General features: G+C 49.0%; 1 protein-coding gene and 1 long non-coding RNA gene across 7 annotated transcripts; one reads left to right on the top strand and one right to left on the bottom strand.

The window, feature by feature from the left end:
• Positions 1 to 1,198: 1,198 nt before the first annotated feature.
• Positions 1,199 to 10,942, bottom strand: Ptpmeg (protein tyrosine phosphatase Meg). Of its 6 annotated transcripts, XM_033384693.1 has the most exons (11): positions 10,816 to 10,907; positions 10,214 to 10,299; positions 5,618 to 6,120; positions 4,981 to 5,088; positions 4,808 to 4,900; positions 4,577 to 4,718; positions 3,622 to 4,483; positions 2,879 to 3,555; positions 2,193 to 2,817; positions 1,963 to 2,140; positions 1,199 to 1,893 (listed from the first exon to the last, which is right to left on the bottom strand). In XM_033384693.1, the coding sequence occupies exons 3-11, from the start codon at positions 5,771 to 5,773 to the stop codon at positions 1,804 to 1,806; spliced, it is 2,931 nt and encodes a 976-aa protein (XP_033240584.1). In that variant the 5' UTR covers positions 5,774 to 6,120; positions 10,214 to 10,299; positions 10,816 to 10,907; the 3' UTR covers positions 1,199 to 1,803. The 6 variants fall into 6 exon arrangements, with proteins under 6 accessions (XP_033240584.1, XP_001352479.3, XP_033240585.1 ...); XM_001352443.4 differs by lacking the exon at positions 10,214 to 10,299 and having other exon boundaries at positions 10,816 to 10,942; XM_033384694.1 differs by lacking the exons at positions 10,214 to 10,299; positions 10,816 to 10,907 and adding an exon at positions 10,663 to 10,713.
• On the top strand, positions 9,985 to 10,801 carry LOC117185056 (uncharacterized). The gene is made up of 2 exons (XR_004470551.1): positions 9,985 to 10,103; positions 10,174 to 10,801. It is a non-coding gene; the product is annotated as an uncharacterized lncRNA (long non-coding RNA).
• Positions 10,943 to 11,069: the final 127 nt, after the last annotated feature.

The raw sequence follows: 11,069 nt of genomic DNA, 5'->3' as shown, positions 1-11,069 counted from the left end.
ACACTGCCAAATCGGGCCACAAATAACTGAGAAAACAAGATATATGTATGTATATGGCTGGAGATAATATCCTTGATCCTTGATAAGGACCCCATCAAATCAAGAATTTTCTTCCCGTCGCAGGAAGCCGTCGCGCGTCCCGATCGGCCCACAAATAAGGGAGAAAACAACAAAACAAAACTGACCTTTTCTATTTTGTTGTTGTTGTCAATTTGTGTCAATTGTTGTACAACAACAACCCTCGACTGGTGACTAAAATGGTAGAATTCGAGGAAATTTCAGACCGGGGTACCAGGCGAACAGAAATCAGCAGAAGGTAACTTTTGCAACATAAATTTTTTGCTGCATACTTTTGGGGGCAAACAAAAGCTCAGTTGCTTTCTAGCACTTTCTGTTGGCTTGGTACCTCGGTCTGAAATTTCCTCGTTTTCGTCGTTTGACGACCGCTTAAATTAGCATTTTTTCTTTGGCTATATCTCGGCTATTTATGGTCCGATCGGGGCGTGGCATGCCTTTTTGTGATCGGGAGAGTCCTGCCAACCGATTGGCATCAGAAAAAAGGACATCCGTGTCCTTACGATTTTCGCCAAAAATCATGATGGTTACATCATTGAATTTGTCAAAAATCGGCCTCATTTTCGAGGTCGAGATTTTGATGCCAATCGACAGGATGGATCCCTACGATCCTGGGAAGGTAGGTCCTTCGCCGATCTGGCCCTGATTAGCTGAGATATTGCCTTCCGAAGATTGGGATTTGCCTGTAATCAAAATACTGGTTTTTTCTGTACGCCATATCTCGACTATTTATGGGCGGATCGGGGCGTGGCATGCCTTTTTGTGAAAGGGAGAGTCCTGCCAACCAACTGGCATCGGAAAAAGGACATCATATCACATTTATCTGGCATTTATTTTACTTATTTTTGGCATTGCAAGTAATTAAATCACGATGCATCGAACCATCCTCGTGACTCCGTCATCAGGACACGATACGTATAATCGCGCAATCAGGAAAATGTCCTGGATTCTGTGAAACCAGTTTGGCATCAAGGAAGACCAGGATACTGCCTTTTGATTGCGGTTTTGTAATCGATTTTTAGTTAAATCGCTAGATCTCCGTTCTCGGAAAGATCTCCTCGATCAAATCGGATGGGATTGAACGATGATACAAGAAATTTTTTGAATTACATATTTTATTTAATTTTTTACCATAAATACATTTACGAATTGATTTGGTGCTAAAATACTAACAGTTTTCTTCTCTTTTTTTTTTGTCAATCATATACATATGTATATCTTTTGTATATATTCTATCTGTTTCTGTTCCTGGTTTGCGTAGTATTGTTCTCGTTCAGCAATCGTGTGTTGCGGTAGCGTTGAGTGTAAATAAATTTGCCATCTATATCGCTTTGTTTGTATACGTCGATAGGTAGTTGGTTCACTTCGTTCACCATCTTGTGGTTGTTTTGTAAAATTTAGAATCGTTTTCCATGCGTCATGCATCCATGCGGCATGTGGTAGAGAGGGATATACATATACATATACGTTTTGGATATCTTATGTACCGATGAACGGATGTTCGCAGTGGATAATACAATATATAGAGACGCGATCGAGTCGGTAATAATAATGATATACAATCAGTTTTAATCATATGTCTACGGGTACTAACAGTAAGATAGATTTAGGTGTAGGCTGTGTTGTATAGAGTAAAGAAGAAGTCGGGGCATGTTAAGCGGAAGATTGTAGATTGAGTAAATAGATAGATTGTCCAACTCCAACTCTGCGGGGATGCAGTGCACTTCCCTAGTCATCATCGTCATGGATAGCCGCGCTGCTGCGCGACATCTTCATATACGCGGCGCAAATGCATTCGCACACGAATCGATATTGACTCTGGAATGGAATCACGGCAATCACATTATTATTCGATTGGGAGGAGAGACAGTCTATGGATACACTTACCACATTCTGGACCATGCAGGCGCGCTGGTCGCGCATGGTGCGCACAATGTCCAGGGGATAGACGGGCTCACGGGACTCCATCAGGGCCAGAGCCGTGTCCATCAGTATGAGCACACCAGTGCGTCCGATGCCCGCTGAGCAGTGGACAATCACAGGAGGATTGGCGGCACTGATGCACCTGTAAACAAGCATTAGTTTTCTGGGAATAATCTAACGACAGGACTACTCACTGATGCACACTGGTGGAGACGGGGGTCTCGTCCTCTGGCGTGGCTCCATTGCTGGCCGCACATTTACGCTCCCTCATCAGTCCTCCGTTCTCGTCGTCGCCGGCATCTGCGTCCATTAGTCGCACCTGCTTGAGGCTCTCTTCGATCTCCTGAAGCAGTGTGCGGTTCCTTGCGGCGCGCACTCTTTCGGTGAACTCCAGGAAGAGATTGGGATCGGAGGGAACACAGTGGTCCGGCCAGGCCAGGTACTGCATGTGATGTATGTGCCGCTGCTCGTGCTTGTCTTTAAGCACAAACTCGCGGAAGACGAAGCTGCCCGTCTCGTCCGGTTTCTCGCTGAGGCATCGCACCGAGAAGCCGTCGGCCAGCTGCAGCTCCTCGCCGGTGACGGGCCAGTACTGGTGGCACTTCTGGCGCCCCGCCTCCATCACCGTGGTGAGCATCACCAGCAGGTGGCTGCTCTCCTGCTGCACCATGCGCCAGAAGTCCGTTGTGGTGCTGGCCAGAGGTCCCTGGGTGGCAATATATCGGTTGACCGCTCCTCCCGGTATCTCCATGTTCACGTAGTTAGCGTTGATGTAATCGCCGGTCAGGGAGTTCACCAGCGACACTCTCGTACAGTCGTCTGGAATGGGAGATTCAATTAGAAATGGGTCTACAAGGGATTGGAGGAGGCTCCTGCTTACATGGCGATATGTCGCGGTAGCGATTCTTGGCCGCGTTGGCCGCCTTGCGCGCTTCGGTGATGGCCAGATCGGGATTCTTGCGGTACATCACTTCGTACTGGGCGAGCAGGGCGCCAGAGGCCAGGCCATCGCTGAGCAGCAACAGACTCTGGGTGAACAGGGCGTCGCCGTCGAGCAGGTTCGAGTGCGAGCCGATCTCATCGCTCTCCGGCACATACTGGTACAGCGGCTCTTCCTCCATTAGCAGCGGAGCCGAGCGCTGGGGCCGCACCGTGAGCAAAAGCTCGCCGCTGGACTGGTGCCGGCAATCACGGATCATGGACACCACCTGCTCGTGTCGCAGTCCGTGGACATCGCGGCCGTTGATCATGAGCACCTCGTCGCCCTCGCAGACACGTGGCGTGCAGCGATCCGCGGGCGTGTGCGGCACCACCTTGGACACCTGCACGGGCAGGCTGAGATCCACGCCTCCCTTCACATTAAAGCCGTAGCGACCCTGGTCGTCCGCCTGCAGGCGGATCGTAATCAGATCGCTGCCGCTGTCGGGCTGGCCCCCCACTGCATCCGCAATGGTGGTGGGCAGCAGCAGGGGACTGTGCTGGCCCGAGCTGTAGGCGGGCGGCATGGGTGACGGCGACTCGAAGCGTCGGCTGCATTGCTCAATGAATCCAACATCGCTGCAGAGACAAAAGATAGAAGTTAGAATCCGACCTGCAGGCGTGATCGAAGGTCACTGGACTCACAGCTGAATGTCGTATTCGTCGCTCTGCTGCTCCCAGGCCTTGCGCGGCATGGAGTCGGCCTCCTTGGAGGTGACCTTGTTGTCATGGGGACGGCTCGTCTTCGTGATGGTCAGAATGGTGGATGCGGACGGTTTGCCATTGTGCTGCGAGGCAGCGCTCTCGGAGCCACCGCTGCCGCCGCTGTGCAAGAGGGGAGTGCCGCCCGAGGAGCTTGTGGCACCAGCCCCTCCGCCGCCTCCTCCGGCCAGCAGCCTTTTGCTGGGCGACCGCACAAATACCTTGTGTATGCGTCCGCGCTGCTTTGACTCCTGCACCGCCTGGAGCTCCGTGCGGCCCGAGTAGTAGAACTTGCTGCCGAGGCTGATGTTGAGGAAGCGCGAGAGGCGGTGCGGCCGCTTCAGCCGGAAGAAGCTGTGATGCTCCACGCACGACTTCCACAAGGCCTTGGCGTGCTTGTGGCTGATCATGCCGAATCCCAGCAGCGTATCGTAGTTCTCGCTTGGCTCACGACGCAGCTGAATGAAGAAGTCCTTGCGCTTGAAGGACACCTTCACCATCTTGCTCCACGAGAAGGTGTTCACCCGCAGCGCATGCTGGAAGACCAGCAGCCCGACAGCCGACACGCCCAGCTGGAGATCCTTGCCGCTCGAATCGGTGGCCTTGTGCAGATCAATCCCGTACAGCTCCAGCCGCTTGCCATGCTCCAGATAGTTGTACTCGGCATCCGCTGGCAGCTGGCCCCGGTGCAGCTTGTGCAGCTCGCTCACCTTCCGCTCTGCCTCTGGTGTCTGCTCCGAGAGCAGCTGAAGGCCACTCAAGTATCCCACCTGATGTTCTGCCGCATTGAAGTCGCCCAGCTCGGCTAAAGAAATGTATATGGAAATGGAAATGGAAAAGAAGGATCAGAATGGGGGACATCTTAGTGAGCATAGAGTAAAGGCACAGGCACACTCACACTGCACCGTGTAGCTGGCAAGCAGGCACTGGGTGTTGCTGGAGCATGGCAGCTTCCCCAGCAGAATGTTTCGCTTGATCTGCAGATAGAACTGGTAGCGTGTGAACTCCTCCTGCAAGCGGCTGGGATCGCTTACAAAGAACTGCAAAGGGAGTGAGTAGCATAGCATAGTAGTAACCTCTACTCTGGAGATCATCAGGATCATCAGGAGGCCCAGGCTTGGGCTCTTACCTTAACTCTAAACTCTAATAATGGAACGGCATCGTTGTCGAGCGAGACGCTGCTGCATTGTTTCTTGAACTGCTTCTGGGCATCCACCCATCTCTGGAAGGTGAAGAACAGTTCAGATTTAAATGAATATTTAGACGCAGACGGGTACTGTGTACTCCATGTCTCATACATACCACAACATCCCCTGGCTTCTGTGGAAATAATAGACCAAAGTAGTCCCTTTCGGATAACTCGAGATATTGAAAGACCTGATCCAATAGTTCAGAGCCTTTCGCACGTTTCTAAAAAGGAAGAAAGTGTAGAGTAGAGTTTGGCATGGGTTTCTCTGGAAGTGGAAGCCACTTTAATTGTCTTTCAGAGACAATTACAGTGATTAAATGACTGGAATTTAGCTGCAATTTGATAGACAGATTTCATTTGGGGCTTCATTTTGCGTCTTTAGCCGCCAAAGACCATCAACTGGAGAAAGAGAAAACGAAAACCTCGGAATGGAGATGCGAAAACGATGCGGACAAGTGCGTGTCTATATCTGAGGGGAGATGGCGGATGGGGAATGAAAGATCTCGGGGATGGAGATGGAGATGTGAGGTGCTTGCCACACAATGAAAGTGAGTCTCGTCTCAAGTGCAGATGCCAAAAATGAAACCGACAAAAATGAATAACCAATGAATGATGATTACAGAAAACTTTCTTTGTGTTTGCTAATAATTATGCGCATAGCGAATGAATCCCCTGAATAGTGGGTGGGGATGGGGATGGGGGTGGCGATGGCGAGGCGATGGCCTGGAGCCGCCTGAAACGTGGCCTCACCTCGAGCCGAAAGGTGTGCGTGATGTCATCTAGGAACAGGACTGTGACGCATTGCTGCCGTTGCTGTTGGTTCTTCTTGTCGCGCGCCAGTTCGCTGCTGCCTCCGCGTAGACGAAAGTTCCTGCTCAAATTGCTCAAACGGAAGCGCTCAAACATGTCCGACCACGTCCATGCTGTCCTCCGGGGTTTAGGTTGCTAGTTTACGCCGATTGCCGGTTGCTGAATCACTGACGTCTCTTTTCTAATGCTTGGATGGCGCTTTGATTGAAGGGGAGAGAATCCTTATGGCAGTGGCTGTTGTTGGGGTTCCTCTCCTGGCTCGGCTTCTTGTTTATTCGATAAATTGGCAAGAATGTTTCTGTTTGTTTGTTTGTTTGCTTGTTTGTTTTTAGTAAGCTCCTCTCTTCTCCTCTCCTCCCTTTTCCTGCTGCTCTATTTTTGGATGGATCTCTGATTGACTGTTGGATGGTTGTTGCTGGTGTTGTTGGTGTTGTTCGTGTGTTCTGCAAAGACAGGGAGATACAAAAGAGAAGGAAATTTAGTTGATGAAGGCATACAGTTGTCGAGTTGCTTCCGTTTCTCCTCTATACTTTTGTTTGTTTGTTTTACTGCCACCAACAATCAAAGCCCCCAACCAGAGCTCCATCTTCGCTGCTCTCCCTCTCCCTCTCTCTATCTCGTTCTCTCTCTTACTCTCTGGCATACTTCCACGTAGAACAGACGACACTTTACACTTGCGACAAGTGCACGGGTGACTAATTCTTCATTGTTTCTTGAAGAACAGCCAGTCCGCTTCCCTGCCACCAACCGTTTCCTATGAGTGCCTTTCCACTTCCAGCTTTTACTCGAGGGTCGTAAGCAGGCCAAGAATAACTGTTGTCAAACGCGTAGATAAGGCACCGCAACACACAACTAACATAGCTCCGTACATAGATACAGATACATTGGGTGGGGGGGCGGTGTGGTACATTCATTGCTGGCTGGACAGAGAAGCACTCTGGCTGAAAATCCGTCTTTGCAAATGATTGATGTACCATGTAATTGGCTTAAATGCTACAAAAATACCCACAGATACGAATATACTGTCTACCATGGTAGAATATAGCAATGGAATTGTAGCTATGTTTGTCTTCGTCTTCGTCTTTTTACCTTTTAACCTTCTTCTGTTCTCTTCGGTTCGGTTCTGTTGTGTATTTTCTGTTAACTGGGTTAAATGCACGCTGCTGCTGGTGCTGCTTTTGTTGTGCTTCTCTCTGGGGCGGGTACTCCGACGCGAATGATAAATGACGGAAAAAGAAATCGGAAACAGAGCTTTGTTCCCCCTTCTCCCCCTTACAGCCTTCTCTATGGTGTTGTTGCCTGGTAATTATCGCCAAGTGGTTAACTGCCGAGCGTTCCCTTGAGTCAGTTCTCTAGGTCTCTGTCCAGGGATCGAACGGAGGGATAGGACGGACGGGACAGCAGTAAGCCTCCCTCTCTTGCCCCTCCGCCAAATTACGAATCGTTCTAAATATAATGGGAATACATACAAGTGTCCGCTCAGTAAAGAGTCTTCACTGTACATTTGCGATCCTTTGTTCTCAAGAACTAAGAAATGTCTTGGCGTGATGGATTCCTCCCATCAATAGATACGATATTTTTGTAGTCTGTTCTATAAAAACACACTGCTTCCGGGGCTGTTTTCGAGTCAATACTAGATGGCGTGGATATGGTATGCTGATGGGGGAATGAGGGGCAAACGCAGAGGCAGAGCTACAACCTAGAACTAGAACCAGTCGAAAAGTGTGGGCTTTATCATTGACATGGGTATAATTTATATCGTGGAACAAAGCACTGAACCACAACTGAATCACAAATGGGCAATAAATAAATGTGGCTTAAAATCCGAGCACAAGGCGGCTTTCTTTATCTCTATCTCATTCTTTCGCCCATTTGGAGCCATTATCTCCGATCCCCGACACATTATCAGTAGCAATCATTGGGGCAAACATGCCGCCATGCAAATTTTTTAAGGCACACATAAGGCATCACACGCTGCACACATAATCACCATTCCATTACGGAGAAGAGGGCATCGAATGGGGGGGGGGGGGGGGGGGGGGGGGGGCAATGGGGTATAGAAGCACCCTGGGGTCGATAATATAATATAAGTTCTTTTGGCTGTCAACAGGTTGGCAAAAGCACAACAAATATGATTATTATTATAATAAACAAATGAAAGGTTGCGTCATTCTGTGACGCCCACGGGAGACGGGAGACGTGAGCCACACGGGGCAAGCAGGCAGACAGACCCGCGGGAACGTACCTTGTACTCGTATTCGAATTCGTACAACAACTGCCGCCAAACGGTGGGTGCTGTGTGCCATATTTGTGCGGAAGCCATAGGCCGGACCAGGCCAGGCCAGGCCGGGCCAGACCAGACCAGACCAGGCCGTCGCGATCAACCATTGTGGTCGGACTGTAGCCTCTATTTATGGCCAATGCAGGTTGTCTGTCCGATTGGGGGAGGAGGGAAACAGTCAGTCAGTCAGTCCGTCCGTCCACCTAGCACTCGCTTCTCAGTTACGTTTTTGGTTTCATTATGAAACTGAAATCGAAATGGACAACACCTAGAGAGGGGAGCTCTGGCGGCAGGGGGATTATGGATGCATTGTTTCGACGAGGAGGGGGGTGGTGGGGGAAGACTCTTTCGGTTCGTTGACCGACTTTCGGCTTCAAATTATCATTCATGCAAATATTTGCACACGTACGAGGGCTTTTGTTTGCGAGTGTGGGCATGTGTGTGTTTTATGTTGCTTTCGCTTGCTCTTCCTCTTGCTTTCTGTCCGTCTCTGTCACTCTGCCGCACTGGGATTCATTGATTCTGCTCTCATTGAGGGCAGCTTCCGCTTCTCTCTTTCTTTGTCCGCCGCAACGGAAAGCTCTCGCGGGTCAAACCAGTCGAGATCTAGCCAAGCCACCACTTTTCCAGCAGTACTTGAGATTGAAGCTTCGCCTTCGAGTGCTTATCTCTCGTGGTTACTCAATCCCCTCCCGAAGCACAACAACACTCATCTCGCTGGTTGACAAGGGCAATGGGCACAAAGCCCATCCCCATCCCCATCCTCATCGATGGTGAGGTAATGGAAACCGCAGACTACCGTTGAACTTCTAAGGAAACGAAATATGAGACGCGGCAAAGCCGCAAGATAGCCGCAAGCAACATAGAAGCGGAGGAGGGAGTGTCCCCCACCAAGGGTACCAGAGGACAACCAGCAGATGTCACTCAATTTCAATTACAATCTTCCGTCTATTCGAAGGGGGGGAGAGGGAGAAGCTTTCAGCGCTGGCCTGTCCTGGCAACGGCAGCCCCCATCAAAGTCAAATTAGAGCAAAATTGAATTCCCTTCCAGACCAGGTGGTCCTGTGGTCCAGGAGAAACGGAGGGAAGGAGGAAATGGGGAAATGGAGTGGAGCTGTGGCGTTGTGGCACAACCCTCTCTGAAATTACTTTTAAAATTGAACAATTTCATTAGGTCTTCTGGCCCCTGCCGGCGGATAGATAGCTAAAGGGGGATTACGGGCTCTTTCGATTGATTTTCTCTCGTGCCAGGGACGCATCAATTACATTGGAACGGCATTAATTATCGTCTATATATGCATTTGTTTGGTTTTTCTTGTACTGCTATGCGTCAGGGTTGCCATGTGTGCACATCGTATATTAGGATGGAAGGCAAAAAAGGGTGTGGGGCCACGGGCTTAGTCCGAGGGGCCGCTTATCGTTGTTTGCCTTTTAATTTTTATTGCTTCTGCCCCCGGCCGTCGCTGCCATCGAAAGTGCGCAGCGCACACCCCGTGTGTGTTTGTTCAACATTCAACATTCTTCTTATGCTATTTTCGTGTTCATATTTCACATGCAACACACACACACACAGCCCCCCGTTCGTAGTCCCAGGCACAGGCACGGATCCGGACCCAGACCCGGCCCCGGGCGACACTTACACTCGTATACACGATAGCTCGTATTTTACATAAACGTAATCACTTTTTACCTAGAATTCACACTAATTTCTCTGTGCTGATTGCCTCCTCCCTCCACTTTCAATCATACCATACATAGTAGTTTCTCTCAGTGCATGCTCGCAGCTGATTGCGCTCTTTCTACCTCTTTACGCTATTCTAATTCTTCGCACTCCTTTTACTTTTCCTCTTTCGGTTGTGCTTAGTGAGAGAGAGAGCGAGAGAAAGAAGGGGGCTTACAGAAGGGGAGCGGCTTAGAGGCTGCCACTAATTGAAGAATGTGTAAACACACAATAAATGATTAATTGCACAAGACAGAACACAAGAAAGGGGGAGAACCATCACATCACATCACAGCATATCACATCACATGGCATCTCACTCGGATCAGCGGCCTTTTGCCGCTTCCTTCATTGCACTGCGTTCTGTTGCTTATGCTGAGGCTGTTCTCCATGCGTGTGTTGGTGGAATGTAGATTCAAGAGAAGGTAAGGCCGGTAAGGTACTTCTCCGGGTAGCATAGTAATTAGTCATTTTTCTGTCACACAACTACAATAGGTTGCTTTGCCGGAAGCCACGCTCCCTAGGACTACCTTACCTGCCTTTTAATGTACTCTGCGTTCTGTCTTGCTCCCTCACACAAATCAGGAAGATGCTGCGCTGAGTAGGCGGCATATGCGGGACCTGCAACAGTGTGTGTGTGCATGCGTTTGCGAGTGCAAAAGGAAGAGGGAATTATAATAATAATTATCAGAAAGGGGAGACAAGGGCAGAGACATGCTGCTGCCTGCTGCAGCCGCCTGCGGCTGAAAGATAAGCCAGCAACACAGGCAGCAACAACAACAAGATGTCTCTTACTTTTAAACCCCCCACTCTCTAAAACTCCTCATCGTTCTGGGTCTCGTGTCTGCGTTTATGCTGCACTTGAATTCTCACCAACAAGAATATATTTATACCCATGAACAGATGCATGCAAGAACATGCATCTACATGTGATTATTTCCCTTTTTTTTAAACAAAATGTTAAATGTTTTACACAAAACCGACCAGCGAAAGGGACGAGGGTCACAACACAGAACACCAACGCACTCTCATACATACACACCAGCGGCGTGAACATGTAATAAAAAAAAAACAACAAACAAAAATACACTGTTTCTAATCACAAATAAAAAAATATTATTGCATTTGTTTAATTACTTTTTTTTTTGGTTCAAAACGGACAAAAAACGAAAACCAAACCGAAACGAACTCAACTAGGTTAATCAGTGTGACCGCCGATTTATTAATAAAATATGCCGTCTGACCCTCAGAAATATACCCTTTCATTTTCAATAAATACCGTAAATATACCAATGATAAAAACGAAGTTAACCCACTAAACAACCCTCTATTCAAACATGTTATCAACTTGAGTTAAGCCGTTTAAAACAATTATTTTGTTCTCCTAGTAG

This window comes from Drosophila pseudoobscura, chromosome X (genome assembly GCF_009870125.1).
Source record: "Drosophila pseudoobscura strain MV-25-SWS-2005 chromosome X, UCI_Dpse_MV25, whole genome shotgun sequence".
NCBI classification, from domain to species: Eukaryota; Metazoa; Arthropoda; class Insecta; order Diptera; family Drosophilidae; genus Drosophila; species Drosophila pseudoobscura.
The sequence above is the reverse complement of the archived record's forward strand: the minus strand, read 5'-3'. Positions and strand labels throughout refer to the sequence as shown.